The 16,127-nt window shown below is 40.1% G+C and overlaps 1 protein-coding gene across 1 annotated transcript; it reads right to left on the bottom strand.

The window, feature by feature from the left end:
* Nucleotides 1-2,628: 2,628 nt before the first annotated feature.
* On the bottom strand, nucleotides 2,629-16,117 carry pias4a (protein inhibitor of activated STAT, 4a). Its single transcript, XM_067597258.1, has 11 exons — nucleotides 16,014-16,117; nucleotides 13,191-13,572; nucleotides 12,968-13,052; nucleotides 12,817-12,858; nucleotides 12,390-12,480; nucleotides 11,002-11,130; nucleotides 8,264-8,369; nucleotides 7,995-8,068; nucleotides 7,738-7,898; nucleotides 6,290-6,441; nucleotides 2,629-6,159 (listed from the first exon to the last, which is right to left on the bottom strand). Exons 1-11 carry the CDS (start codon nucleotides 16,038-16,040, stop codon nucleotides 5,888-5,890), a joined length of 1,521 nt encoding a protein of 506 aa, XP_067453359.1. The 5' UTR covers nucleotides 16,041-16,117; the 3' UTR covers nucleotides 2,629-5,887.
* Between the last annotated feature and the right edge of the window lie 10 nt (nucleotides 16,118-16,127).

Below are 16,127 nucleotides of genomic sequence, written 5' to 3'. Positions count from 1 at the left end.
AGATTTCCACTCAAGACCTAAAACTAGGTAGAGACATCAGTTAAACAAATGAGACAAAAACTTTACACTTGCTCATTTATTTATTGAGGAAAATGATCCAATGTCACATATTTGTGCGTGGCAAAAGTATGTGAACCCTTAAGATTATCAATTCATTTGAATGAGAAATTAGAGTTGGGTGTTTCAATCAATGGGATGACAATCAAGTGTGAGTCTGGGAGGCCCTGCCTTATTTAAAGAAGAGAAATCTGGGTCTTCACTGTCAAGCTTCACAACACAGGTTTGTGGAAGTGCATCATGGCTCAAACAAAGGAGATTTCTGAGGACCTTAGAAGAAGGGTTGTTGATGCTCACCAAGCTGGAAAGGGTTACAAGACCATTTCTGAAGAGTGTGGACTCCACCAGTCGACTGTCAGGCAGATCATATACAAATTGAAGACATCCAACGCCATTGTTGCCCTCCCCAGGGGTGGTCGAACAACAAAAATCATACCAAGGGCAGGCGTGTAATAGTCCAGGAGGCCACAATGGACCCCAGGGTAACGTCTAGGAAACTAAAGGTCTCTCATGCAGTGGCTACAGTCGATGTTAATGAGTCCATCATCAGGAGAACATTGAACATCAATGGTGTGCATGGCAGAGTTGCAAGGAAAAAAGCCACTTCTCTCCAAACAGAACACTTCTGCCGTCTACAGTTCGCTCAAGACCACGTGGATAAGCCAGAGGGTGATTGGAACAATGTTCTATGAATGGATGAGACCAAAATCAAACTTTTTGGCTTGAATGAGAAGCATTATGTTTGATGATGAGCAAACACTGCATTCCAGCATAAGAACCTTAACTCTTCTGTGAAACATGGTGGTGGTAGTATCATGGTTTGGGCTGCTTTGCTGCCTCTGAACCAGGACAGCTTGTAATCATTGATGGAGCTATGAGTTCTGAGTTGTACCAGCAAATTCTACAGGAAAATGTCAAGGTATCCCTCCGTGACCTGAAGCTCAACAGAAAGTGGGTCATGCAGTAAGACAACGACACTAAACAACAAGTCGTTCTACCAAAGAAAGGTTAAAGCAGAAGAAAGATAATGTTTTGGAATGGCTGAGTCAAAGTCCTGACCTTAATCCAAAAGAAATGCTGTGGAAGGACCTGAAGCATGTAGTTCATGCAAAGAAGCCCACAACATCCCTGAGTTGAGACTGTTCTGTAAGGACGAGTGAGCGAAAACTCCTCCTAATATGCATAGCTGATAAGCAGTTACCAGAAATATTTGGTTGAAGTTATTGCTGCAAAAGGGGGTCACACCAGTCACTGAAAGCAAGGGTTCACATACTTTTGCCTCCCACAAATGTGTAAGATTGGATAATTTTCCTCAATAAATAAATGAAAAAGATGAAAAAAATGATTTTTTTGTCTCATTTGTTTAATTAGGTTCACTTTGTCTTGTTTTAGGACTTGTGTAAATAACTGTTCACGTTTTAGGTCATATTTATGCAGAAATACAGAAAATTCTTAAGGGTTCACAAACTTTCAAGCAGCACTGTATATTGTAGGTTAAGGGCCTTTTCACAGAAGACATTTTAACATGTCACAGTAGGAAAAGCGCAGGTGTAAATAATAAAATGAATGAAGGCTGAATTCCATTTAGCTGCTTCAGTTTCTAAATGTCACACTGTCATGATTTACTGGGACATGTGAATACAACAAAGTCATCGTTAATGTTATTGGTAAGTCGACACCTGTGCGCTTTTCCTGTGCCTGCAATGAAAAATGCACATTTCACGAGTGATACGCATAAGCAGATATGTTGCAACATGTCAAATAAGGGAGAGTACATATCTCCCCCCACTCTTGGAAGAGTGGGGGGAGATATGTACTCTCAGACCTCCCTTAACCCCCAGTTGAATTTCAATTTACTGGCTGCATTCAATATATACACAACCTTTCAGTATTTTTGATGTTCAGTACTCTTTTATCATCAAATAACCTTCACTCATGAGATATTTAAGTGAACACTGAGGACGAATCACTCGCAGGTTTGTGCTGTTATCAATCTAGACCGACAGTGTGACTAGCTTCATATTTAATACAATCCAATAAAACAAAAATGGACCAACTTTGATACAAGATTTTGTACAATCAAAACATTTTCGACTTTTCTCCTGACAAAATAATAAAATAAAAATCAAAGTGGTTATGACCCTGATTAAGTCTACAGGAGACCTTTTTCACAGCAGACATGAGTCTGTAAGTCAGTAAGAAAAGCACAGTTGTTACTAATAACATTAACGATGGATCTGTTCTATTCAAGTGTCCCAGTAACTGACAGTGCGACAATGAACCAGAATTCACAAATACCAGGATGCTGAAACGAACTGGAACCAGCTATCTTAAACTTTATTCTTTACAGCTGTGCTTTACCTACTCTGATGTGTCAAAATGTCTGCTGTGTTGCTGCAACACAAAACATGCTTTCAGAGTTTTAGTGACTCAATTTCACAGAAGACAACAATTTATAAGACAGACATTTGTGTGTCCCAGTGGATGTGATCATGAATAGTGGCTCTCTGACTGAATACACAAAACTGGACTAGCTAACATTTGCTATTCTCAAAATGAAACACTGGCAGACAGGTTTTTAAGAACTGACTTTAATTAATTCCACACGTCAATAACAGCTGTTAGAATACGATCATTTTAAATTTTACAGTTTTTATCCTCAACAGGCATCAAATGTGTCCCCAGATCTGAGCATTTGGTACAGGACATAATCTACACCTCAACCAGTCCTCCCAGTCCTCAGTGGCATCAGCTTCAGGTGCTGGTGTCCACAACAGCTTCTTATTGTCTTGTTTTCCTATAGGAACAACTGGAGGCGATTCAAGGCTTAATAAAATATTATTTAAATTTATTGTATTTTAATATGAACATATAAAAAAAACACAACAAACAAACATTTACATCATGGATTGTAAGCCTCTGCCCATGCTACCTTATGCATTATTATAATAAGAGATGCCACTACAAAAACGACCAGATGCTCAGCTCTCTCCGCCTCCCAAACAACCTGCAAACTTATCTGGCTCAGTTCCACAGAAGCAACCTGCACCACCTCTCGTCTTTAACCATAAGGCCAAGAAAAAGTTTAAGGGATCCGCTCAAATAATGATCTTCTATACCTAGCAATAAATGAACAATGTCATTTTTATATGTATAGCAGTTTACTTACAAATACAAATTGCCCAGTTAAAGACAGGTATTAGTTCTTTACATTATTTTGCTTCAAAGCGCCTCCTTTTAAGGGACAGACCATGATGTATTACAGGCAAAGTGCCATCAATCTGTTTTGTGAGGATTACCAAACATTTTTTTCAACAGTATATTGATTTTGTAAGCTATCTCAAACTGTCAAAAGAATGAGAAAAATGGAAGACCAGATTTGACGCGACCTACTTTTTCAGTCATCAACCCTATCAGAGGATAAACTTGCAACAGTGAGGCCTCGGATCAATGTGTCAATGTCTATCTGTGCATTTGAGCAAGGCAAAAGAACCAGATTCTGTGCTGATCAAAAGAAAAAAGAAAAAAAAAGGTATGATACGATATGATACGAGAGGGAAACATACCATGCAGAACACATCTGAGTCACTACTTTTAACCAAGTGCCTTACAGTGGAGTCGGACCGCCGCTTTTCTAGTTTCACATTTTCTGATCCTCTTGTGTGAGATGGTTGAGGAGAACTGGTCACAACAGTCAGGGATCCTTGATTAATACTCACTACATTATGGCTTCAAAAAAAAAAAAAAAAAGCCATAATCTTGGGATGAAGTGTTAGATGAAAGTGCAAACAGCTCTAGCAACACAGCAACACCTTTTCTCATCGCGCAAACGCCAATGACCTTCCTGCAGACAAAACTAAAGCCTACTGAGGAGCAGCCATCAATATACTGACAACACTAGTGCAGGTGCAGAGGAATATTAGTCGTAAGTCTACAGCATGTAGCAATTAAAGTCCAATTCTATTCCAGCAAATAGGCATGACCTTATCTACATTGGAAGGAGGCCGAGGGGGATTGTTGGTTGAAGCAGCTCCACTTGTTCCAGACAGGACAATTTGTAATCCAATCAATGACTTAAAGCTTGGTGGGGTTGCACTTATTGACACTTCATTAAGTTTTGTTGTGTCAGACATGTTGAACCCACCGCAGCAAAGTACTCTGAATGGTGCTTTGACCCAGGTCGGATTAATTCAGCGGAAAAGAAAAGAGACGTCGTTAACAGCAGCGCCATGAGCCCAGACCAATTATAACTCAACATTCAAACCACAGCAGCAGAAGTGTCCCGCTTTCTGCGACTAATAGCTCCTGTCTGTACAGAACTGTTGCCAAATATTGTGTAGATTTATTACAAACAACTGTTAAGAGAATGTGAAGGAAATTAAATAAATACGATACTTTCAAGAGAAACAAACTAAAATGTGGGCAAAAAAGGATGACAGCACTTCTGAATCTTTTCTGTCCTTTACCACAGATTCTTTTTGCTTCTCTGTCCATTTCTCTCACTGGGAAAAAAAAAACCTGTGGAAAAAAAGGAAAATCATAAACAAAATAAAACACTCTCTCTTAGACTGGGATCTCATCTGCTGGCCAGCTCAGCTAGCTTCAGAACGATGGGCTCCAATCTTCACCACTTACCAAAAAGGCACCAAAATCTCGTAACCATTTCCTGTCAAGTGAATTTTTAAAATACATTTACTTTGGCACAGCTGCCGTACAGTAATTTTGATGAGTTACGTAATGCTGATATATCAAACCTAATAAATCCTTTTACAGCGAGATAACTGCAAGTTTTTGCATCGTTGACACCTACATTTAGCCGGGTTATCCACAAACTAACTCGCCTTTAAACGATTTGGTTGCTCCAGAGGAAACAGCTGCATGGAACGATGGAATTAAAAAAATAAGCAGAAAAATGTAGGAAAACAAAATCTCCAGTGTAAAATTGGCTTCAGAAAGACTCAATCAATTCTTCGGTCCTCCGCTTCTTTCTAAGCTATTTTCTGGTCAGTCTGCTAAGTTTTTTATGACTGAGGTAGGTTCTCTTTTATCTAAAGGACAAAATAAAAATGGAAAGCTTCACACATTGAGGCCAGTATTGTGTTCTGCCTTTTCATAATTAAAAGGATAAATTCCTGAAAAAACCCCTTTCAAGCTTTGAATTCATTCTCCGAACAAAGAAATAATAACACAGTGGGAGAGGTTTAAATTTGCATCACACTCCAGAAATCTCCGCCTTGTCCTCCCCACATGATTCATGCTCTTTTTCCATAAGTTGTTTTTGACCTTTTACCAAAAACTACTGAGGTGCCTCCATTTTCAACTTGCCTGTTCATCACAAATGTGACAAAAATCAGAGACGCAAACATTGAACGCCCGCGGCTAAAAGAGCCTGTAATTCCAAGTCAAATACAAAGAGAGATGGGGTGGTAGAGAGGGAATAGTCTGGAGAGAGGAGGAAGGGGGGGGGGGAGGTGGTGGTGGTGGTGAGGGGGGGGTGCTCGATCCATTTAGTCCCTTTAGTAGAGGCAGGACGGTACAGATATTCACTGCAAGATGATGGTTGGCCAAAAAGAGTTAGAGTTGCTTCCAGTGGTGTACAGTACAAACAGGAATCCTAATCGCTCTAGATTGAAGATTCATTGACAGTGCATGTTAGAGAGTGTGTTTGTTTTGTCTGGATACAAACCCGAGCTGCTAAAAGGCTCTGATGTCTGGGCATAAGGGAGGGTCGTTGCATCTAGTGGATTACTGTGTTCCTGTCCTCGTGTTTTTAGCCCCCTGCCTCTCTGTCTGTGTGTGTGTCAGTCTATGAGGGGACAGAGCTGCGGGGTCAGTAGGCAGTGACCAGGTCCTTGTCGTAGTTGTATCGGCCCCTCTTTGGGGCAGGACTGTCGGCGCTGTCCTCAGTGTCACTGTCTCCACCAGCCCCACCCCCTTCCTCCTCAGAGGAGGAGTCAAGAGTCAGATCTACCACTGCGCCTCCTCCCGGTGCCACAGCAGCTCCTCCTGTGACTCCTGCCATCCCCACCGAACCACCTCCGGATTTGCCCGACAGACTGGTGCTGCTGTAGGCCGGTGAATGACCGTTTGCCTCAGGAATGCCTGCAGAAAGAAATGCCGTTTAAAAGTTACAAAATTATTTACTCTAGCTCTAACTGATGCATAGAAAAGAAAAAAAAAAACATCCACACACTCAGAACAAGAGCTTAGAGTGACAGGGTTTCATACTTACATATATCAACAACAGGGTACTCTGGTGTGTTGCTGCGCTCTCTTTCCCTGTCCCTCTCCTTCTCATCTCTGATAGGTCGCCAGGAGCCGTCAGTTAAGTATTCAATCTCCTCGATGTCCTCACTAGTCTCTTTCAGAATCTCAGATAGCAGCCTGAAATACAAACCGCTGGTCAGAGTTGCTTCACAAAACAGATTTCACACCAGAAAATGAAGACAACACTTGAAAACACAAGATAAAAGCCCAGCAGAGCTCTGCATGGGTTGAATTTCTTAGTTTTTGTATTTTCTTGTCAGTTTTCTTCCTGCAGTTTGCATATAATATCATACTGCCTCCACTAATTACTAGACCACCAGGAAAACAGAGAAATACAACACATCTGTTGTTCATAGGGAAAGAAATTAAGGTAGATATTTGTAAGAAATGTTGACATATCTGTATCATTTTGACCATCTACATGAAACAGCAAGAGTTTATTCAAGCTCCATGACGAAATTCATCATATAAGCCAGAATCCTTCATGAAAAAAGGTTTGATCTTTGGCTGTTCCTTATTAAGGACTGAAAACTGTATTTGTTTTGTTTAAGTTTCACATCCCCAACGACACCGCTCCAAACTTGATTTCACTCTTGAAAACATTAGGAAATCAGACTGTTGGAACAGAAACCAAGAGAGAGCAGTTAAAGGAGGGACATTCACACACGATTAATTTAAGGAATGCAAATATACCTCAAAGCCAAACTGTAACACAATGCTTTCAGTCTTTGTGAAAGTAAGGTGTGTCTATGAAAGTTGCTTAGAATTTGCAAGAAATCACACACCCAAATTTTTGTGGATGAGAATATTTGACTGTGATGTTTTTTGATCACATGGACTGAGGGCTCATCTATGTTTTTCTTAATGCATAAAGAATTTGCTTTTTTGTTGGTGATGAAATATCAGGAAAAAAAGACAAACTGTTAAAATGCAGTCCTCATCACTAGAAAAAGTGTAAAGCGACTAAAGGTATACAGTCACACCTTTGGCCTAAAAGAGTACTTTACAATGTTCAACACACTACTGTAGGTACTCATGTCCCACAATCACATGGCTCTCTAAATTCTAGCCTTGTTGAGTCAACAAACAGGCCAATTTACAGGCTCAAAGATGTTTGATTGTAACATGACAGCAGGAACAGAAATTCAAAACAGAACAGACAACTGCCCCCTCATCCCATGAAAACATTAAAAGCTTTTGAGATTAATACACAAAAGGTCGGTGTATGGCTCAAATTGTACCCAAAGTCCCTTAAAATGCCCCAAAATCTTTGCAGTTTTAATAGTTGTCCCTAACCTAGTTTGAACATGCAGATAAACACTATTAAAATTAGATTTTTAAGAATTTATTTGTTTAAAAAAAAGAAGGTGCAGCAAGGGTGCGTCAAGTCAGTGCATGTTTCTGTCTCCTTACCCATCAATAGTGAGCAGCTCAAAGGGAGCAGGCTTGTCGCATACAGGGCAAGTCCATGTGGGCTTCTTCTCGTTCATCTGCAGGAAGAAGACTGCGTCGAAACACTGAAGATGGGCACAAGTTAAAACTCGACATGGAACACCGAGCCGCATCTTCACCAGCTGAGAAAAAGAGAGGACGAAGTGTGTTAAAATGATCAAACATCACATTTACGAGGCTTGCTGACATCTCAGGTGAAATCATTGAGAAATACTCACTGGACAGATGAGAGAAACCCGGAGTCCTGTGGTGGCGATCTCACTCTCTGGGTCGAAACGTAGTTTGTCTTGAACTACAGATAAATGGTAAAAAAAAAAAGAAAAAAGCATTAACTCTTCATTTTCTATCAGACAACATGTTGTAATGTGTGAAATTAAATACCAAAGCCAGTCCTACCAGAACAGTGTTAAGCAAAGTCAATGATTTATGAAAGCAAAATTACAGTGACAGTTCATATATATATATATTTTTTTAGAGTGACACTTACTGCGTTCGCGACAGCGTTCTGCACTCTCAACAGAGCAGAGTTTGAGCTGGCTGAAGAGGTCTGCTGCAGTGAAGACCCTCACTAAATACACTGCCACCGAGTACCGCTGAGAACAAACACATTCAGAGGTTGTGAGTACTTATTTTACAACCTGCAATGAAGCATAGGAACCGCAGGTTGCTATGCTCCAGACCTCTTAAAATATTTAAGCTATAACACACAAGATTTTTTTATTGTAAGAAAAGTCTACTTGGATTCACCAGTCTCAGATTTTGTTAGAAGAAGGATTACAGTCAAATCTACTCTCTGGAACTTTCTGACTCTAACTCATTTAATTTAAGATATCCTCTTACATTATCTGGGCCTATTACTTAAAAACCACATCTTAGGAAAACATAACACACCAAATTTCTTCTATTAGAGAATGTCCATCTATTGGGTCATAAGTCCCTTAATACTGTGAAAACAACGCATTAAGCTTGAGTGTAAATTTACCTCCATCCTCAATAAAACCCTGGATTTTTGACTGAAATCACCACAAACTCCTCTTATGTGCCAACCACAAGGTTATGGACTTGCATTGATGAATATGCTATGCAATCATTTTTTTTAAGCTATATTCCACTTCAAAACAAACAATCAAAAACAGTTGGTTTGCCAGTTCAGCAACATTTCTCACTCAGGTGCACAACACTATTAAAGTGCTCCTGTTAGTTTAAAACTGCATTTGAACTGTTCTCTACATGAACATTTAACTAAACACTACAAAGAATACAAAATATTACACAAAACCATTTCAGAAAAGTTGTGATGCAGGCTATATTTTCACTACTTTACTAATTTTAATGTAGGCTTACTGAGAGCCATCATGATTGGGACATCCCTAACGCTCTGGGATAAAAAAACAAAACAAAAACATGATTAACACAAAAGGAAAACTGCATAAAAAACCTGTTGTCAGTGCGTTTACTTTCACGTTGCTTCTGCCTAACAGGTTTACAGAAGAGCTCTATAAAAGAGGGTGCCAAACGGAGTGAGTGCAAAGTTCATCAGTCTTCCAGCTGCTCTGGATCAGGGTTGTGGAGGCAACAGTCAAGGAGCTAGTTCAAGTAGTTCAGCACTTGGGAACCATCTTTTTCAGTTATACCCGTCACAACTGAGTGGGACCCATGAAACACTGACGACCACAATTGCCAGTTTGTCTTGGTGAACCTTGGAATCTGGCAGGAGGAGCTTGAGAGATTTACTGAGGAAAAGACTCAGGACGTCAAGTTTTTAAGGTCCCAACCTTGATCCGACTCCTTGAATATTTGGTATGCTGATATGGAATCAGTCCAATGCTTTTGATACAGATATTTAACTAAATGATTTCAGTAATTTCACCACATACAGAAGGTCTTTGTTCAAAACTATTAAATTAGTATTTTAAAATGTATTCATGTGATATGAATGAAAGCTTATCTGGGAGAAAGAGACTCCTGAAATTGATGTGACACCACCAGTTTGACTTGAGGAGACTCTGTTGGTCTTGGAACAACAAACACTCAGTGGTGTTACAGAATTAAGTTTCTTCCTTCAAAAATGATCTTTGGCTGAGCACAGACAGCAGCTTGCAGATAGCACACAAACCTGGAAACAGTCTAGTTTTGGTTTTTTATCAAGATGTCATGGAAATAACGGTAATTGGACAGCTGATATGACCTGCTGCCTGCAACGTTTGTCATTTTAAATGGCCAAAGTGGTGGTCAGGGCCGGAGAGATATGTGAAGCTGCTACATGAATGTTTTGTACACTGGACTTTGGTAATGAGAAAGAGACAGGAGAGATAAAAGATTCGCTAATAGATTTATTAGCGTCTGAGCTCAGATGATCATTGTATTTTGCCAATCTGGCTGTCAGCACTAGTGCTTTGATACATTAAATGATGGGGATTTGATCAGGTTTATTTTAGCTGATACGATTCATTAAAATATGCCTGGATCTGCCCCAGTGTTGGAAATGAACTTTTTCTTCCACCAGCCAAATAGGCTGGTTGCTTCTAAATTTTACCAGCCACCATTTTGTAATCACACTTTTGTGTGTAACTAACTTTTGTGTAAAGTTTGTCTTGCTTTGGAAAAACAAAAAGACCCATACATTTCCCCCATAAAAAGCATTAATTTTATATTCATTCACTTATGGTTATCCATTTTTAATTCTCTCTCCCTCACAAATACAGGCTTTGTAGTCCTTGATAGCCACCAATTTTAAATTTTTGGTGACCACAATAAAGCTGCTGTTTGTAGAAAAGCACTGGTTGAAAATGGCTGGTTTTCAGCTGATCGGCTATGACCAGTGACCGGCCCCAATCAGTCTTGTATATCTGATTGTTTTGTATATCCAATTTTTTGCCAAATTTACACACATGTGCAGCATATAGCTGTATGATGGATCATGTCATGCACACAGTGGCACAGACAGTAACATCACAGTCACACAAGTTAAAACTAAATGATATGAACTGCAGCAGAGACTTGCCATCAACTGGTAATGTTACAGCACATTGGCCACCGTGACTGGTAGGTTGAGCAAATTCAACAGCCACTTCACAAATTCACCAGCATTTCCTTCCCTGATCACCAACCTTCAGGATTAGCTCAGGACACCTCTTGAAAAAACATCAAGGCTGCTCTACTTGCCCTGTTACCACCATGACTCTGAGCTACTGCAAAATATGAGATTCAGCATTAGACTCTCACCTTGCCAAAGTTTCCCCAGGTGACAGTGACTCTGTTGGTGACATTGGAAAGATGCAACCATGGAGTGATGTTTACGGGACGACAAGGACGACGAGGTTCAACACCAGGCTTATTAGAGGGGTAATAGCCCTGCAGACATACAAACACAAACACAAAATAGTTATCTAAATCAAATAGTTTCAGTAATTTGCTGACATGACGGGCGTCTGAATTGCTTCTGAAGGGCTTAAATACAGTTTATAAAACTAAATCACTCATTGGGCTCTGTAATTGTACAGTCACTATTTTAACAGTAAGGCAACTGAAATAGCTGGAAGCTGTCTGCTTGCAAAAAAATGAAATGGAAGAGCTCAGTTCCCCTTTTCAGGCAATACTGACGGGAAAGTACTGAGCTCCAGGCAAGCCGCACATAAATGTTAGATTACAGCCACACAATGTTTTTGTATTTTGCTCTGTATGTGCTTCTGTTCATTTATAATTCATTCATGTGTATCTGAAACCATTTTTAAATTTTGCAAATTCTGAGCCTCTAATATTTTACTGTTCCATGTTCAACATGGATATAGACATAGCATTACATAATTAAACTGAGCAGAGCAGGTGGTTAGAGAGATAACCGCACTGATTCAGAAGAGCCCTTTTTGCCTCAGCCCATGTCGAAGGTTTAGGGTTGTCTTTGGTTTTACTTAGTTTTTAAATGCAAGAAGCTACCAAATTCCAATTATTGTTTCCATAATAGTCTCTGTTGTTGTTTTACCAGATTTTTTTATGGCCACATACTGGAGAGTTACTAACTGCAGGCTTGCCAGCGTGCTGATGCCCTCAGGCAGGCTGACCAGCATTTACATGTAAACATTTGTACCAGGATATTCATCGTTTTTTGCCTTATTCAACATCCAACTGCATTAGGTTGGATAATCCGTAACTACCATACATTATGACGCTAGTTTGGCAGTGACCAGGCAGCAAGTCTGCCATTGGCACTAGAGCTGCAACTATTCATTGATTACTTGGCAACTATTAAATTAATTGGCAACTATTTTAATAACTGATTCATCGTTACCAGTTACCACCAGTTTCTCAAATGTGAATATTTTATGGTTTCATTAGTCTTCTGTGTAAGTAAACTGAATATTTTTGGGCTGTGGACTGTTGGTGGAGACAAAAGACAGTTAAGGATGTCATCTTGGGCTTTGGGAAACAGTGATTAACATGTTTGATGATCAACATGACATTTTACAGACCAAACAACTAAATAGATTAATTGCCAGATTATTCGTTAATGATAATGAAAATAATCATTAATTGCAGCCCTAATTAACGCCCAACCTAAGATTTACAGATGGTTTACAGTAAGGAGGAAAGTTCAGACGAGAGAGTCAACTCACTGGCACGTGACAGTAGGACTGGTTCACTTTGACAGCAATATTGGGAGGATACTGGTCTTCTTGAACACCAATGGAGTCTGTGTAACAGATTCTGCAACACAGAGAGACGAGAGAGAGGAAGGTTATGATCATAAGAATGTCTGATTGTTCAGCCATTCAGGATGCCTAACTCTGCATCTGTCAAGTCTTCTGGGACTTCCAGTCCATCCAGATAAATGATTCAGATCTTCTAGATCAAAAAAGGACTATAATTAAATTTCACATTCTGTTTTCTCATGCTTTGTAATACTACTTTTACTTTCTTTCTTGTGCATCTGTAAAAGAAATTCTGATTAACAGCAGAGTCACTGGTAGTACCAGCATGTTCCAGGCAACAAGATTGTGAAAAATAATCAACACACATCAATGGGAATAACTTGGAACTTACCTAAGAACCACTTGGATCGATCTGATTCCTGGACGAAGCTCACTAAGAAAGTAAAGGTCACAAATTATCATGAGCATCAGTTATAGTTTGTGAATGAAGTTAACATTAACTAAATAGTGCAGATCTGGTTGGAAATGTTTTATTTTCTTACCTTGCATTTCTGATCTGGTCTGCTTGGTTCGGTGTTAACTCAAATATGCATTGACTGTCCTGCAGTTTCTCATTATTCTGGGCAACTGCAAACATGTGTCGACAAAAACACATCACAACGTGCCACAGTACAAGGTTGTAGAGTGTAATTTAGAGCCTAACATTTCTCCAGAACAAATGATTTAAATACGAGGATAAAGAAACTTCAGACAGTCTACACTCACCTAGCTGTGTCGGTGGCAACAGTGTCTCCAAAGTTTGGTAGAAGGGCAGTGGAACCAGCTTGACCTCTGCTGCAGGTGTGGGGATCGGTTTGGAGATGCCGTTGAGGTAGTCTGCGCCCTGAGAGGTGGCAGTAGGGGAGGAGCTGAGGGATGAGTAGGCAACTGGGATGCCCTCTGGACGCCGCGCCGCCAGCCAGCCAGATGTTTTAGGGAAGCGCGACTCATAGAGCTGCCTGACGTTCTTCAGCAGCTCCGGGCTGTATTCGGTCTGCACCAGCCTCAGCGCACGTCCCACCAGGTCCTGCTTCAACCCACTTTTGCTGCGACCCATTGAGGCCAGCAGCGTCTGCAGGTCTGAGACCCGGAAACTTTTGACCATGTTCTGCGGGAAGGACAAGTCCAAAAAGTGAGAAACAAAATACAGGATTGATGAAATTTGTAGAAAGGGAAAGTTTGAGGGACAGACACACCTTTAACTGTTACAGTGCAATGAATTTACATGTCCAGATTCATTTTGAGAGCAAAGTCTCAGTCCAAGGAGTATTGATACTAGACTGAAATGCAACGCCGTTAACTACTATTGCTATTGGCTTTGGCTTCTCTGTGACCTTTCTAAACACTTCACAACCTAAAATATTGTATTCTTTCCTAAAAAGTTGAAGTTTTTCTGAAGGTGTTCAAGGTGTTTTCTGAAGTATCAGTTACTCTGAAAAAAAATTTACTATCACACCTGTGTGACTCAGGTTGGAAAATATATTCATGTTTATATTCTCTGTGTTTTCCCAGCGAACTTATCAAGTTCCCAAGATTGCTCTGTCTGGAAAATCCCTCAAAATGACTCCAAATATTCAATGCCTTGTGGAAATTCTTGCTTTAACACATCTGCTAAATTTGCCCCTGACAGGCTCTATACAATTATTTACAGTTAAATTACATGCAGTGTTTGACAAGACATTACACTGCCTTCAAACGTTTGATTCCAATTAAAATTGGCACTTGTCCTTCCTCACTTATCTTCCTCATTCTGTTCCTAAACAAATTGTGGTTTCAACAAACTTTTTACCATTAACTGATAAAAAGGTCCAGGTGCATCCAAGCATTTCACTGTATTACATCCTACTACACGGGCATGTAAAACAAACACAGAAACAACACACTGATAAGAAGGCTGAGCTAAAGTATAAACCAAGAATGTCAGGGCATGAACACCTTGGATTGTTGGAGATATTTTGATGTGGAATCATAGAAAGGATCAGCCACTAAACATAAAATATGTAGAACAATCAATACGTACAATATGTTTTGACAGCAGACAGGTATAATTTGACATGTTCCATGTTTGAAAAGTAAACCACAATTTGTTTTGAGCCACAAAACGAATAATACAGCAGAAAAGGTTAAACTAACTCCTACAAAAACATATGTTACTTATGTGCCATTACTGATGGGCAGCATGTTTTGATCAACCGTTGAAGGGTTATGAATTAACTTTGTCTAGCAGTGTAGACTAACGCAACTAACAATTATTTCTGTTATCTACCGTCCTTTTTTTATGAATTAAACTTCTATACAATGTCAGAAAACAGTGAAAAGTGTCCATCAGAGTCCAAACGGATCAATGTCTTAATTTGTCAACCAACAGTCCAAAACCAGAAGATTTTCAGTTTACTATGACATAAAGCAGCACATCTGAGAAGCTGTAACTAGATAATGATAGATGTTTTTTTTTTTGTTTTTTTAAAAAGTGACTCAAATCATAAATAATTAATCAAAACAGCTGCAGATTCATTTTCTGTCGATGGGTCAGCTCGTTTTTGCAGCTCTACGGCAGTGAAAACAAGACTTTGTGTGGCAGACAAACCATAACAACGTGCTTGTTTACTCTGTGAATACACGGGATGAAAGTGTGGTTGGCGTGCTCTGATGCTGCCTATGACTCGCTTAATGTCACAAAGGTCTCACAGTCACGACATAATGGGTTAGCTACACTACAAATTAGTACTATACGTATGCTTATTTAATACTATATTTATGTTAATGTTACATAATGAATGGATGCGGTTATCGCAGAACAGGGCATATATGACACAGCACACAGCCTGCAAGAGGATGTTTACTTATAAATGCAGCAGCATCGTATAGAGTATGCGGACTTGGCTGTGTGGGGAGAAAAACACATTATGTTGTTGTTACTGGTCAACCCTGAGCCGTCTGACATGCTTTAGCTTTGTCTGACATTGTTGAGTTGGACATCAGTGGCACTACTGCATTGTGTCTATGTTAAACTTGCACAACAAAGTGCTTCTGATGGACCTGTGTGGAGGAAAAAATGCGATGGCTTTTCTTTCCAGCCTCGCTTGAACCAAATATTGCCTGCGCTAATCGACTGGCTAGCTTCTCTGTCGGTACTCAATCATGGCAACTGGACATTTTTGACAGGTGCACAGCTCCATAAACTAACCGGCTTTACAACAAGCAGACATTATTATAAGAGAAATAGGGTCAAACACGCCGAGGAGCATGCTAGCAGCAAACCCCTGCGTGTTTTTATGGTCTCATCATTCATTTTTTCGGCGTCAGTTGCTTCGGAGCCAGCGTGATGCGAGCTCAACCAACGCACTTGTCTAGTTAACGTTAACTACGTTAGCAACGCAGGCTAGTTCGTTTCGCCTGTACATGAATGCGCCACATTTTAGAAGAGAACGAACTGTTAGCCATATTCATACAAAACCACCCCCGCTTTCACCATGTCCACATTGAGTTTCAACCCACATTCCCGCGCCCGTCTCCCCTCAAAACCAAAGCTAGCCCAGCTCTACTTGCCATCGCTTCCACCAGTTCGGCCGCCATCTTCGTGCACCAGTACCGCGAGAGTCGGGGACGATGGCTAAGTCCTTCACCAATGAAACACGGAGCCTGCTTTGATTGACGGGCATT

Source organism: Thunnus thynnus, chromosome 8, assembly GCF_963924715.1.
Source record: "Thunnus thynnus chromosome 8, fThuThy2.1, whole genome shotgun sequence".
Lineage (NCBI taxonomy): Eukaryota > Metazoa > Chordata > Actinopteri > Scombriformes > Scombridae > Thunnus > Thunnus thynnus.
The sequence above is the reverse complement of the archived record's forward strand: the minus strand, read 5'-3'. Positions and strand labels throughout refer to the sequence as shown.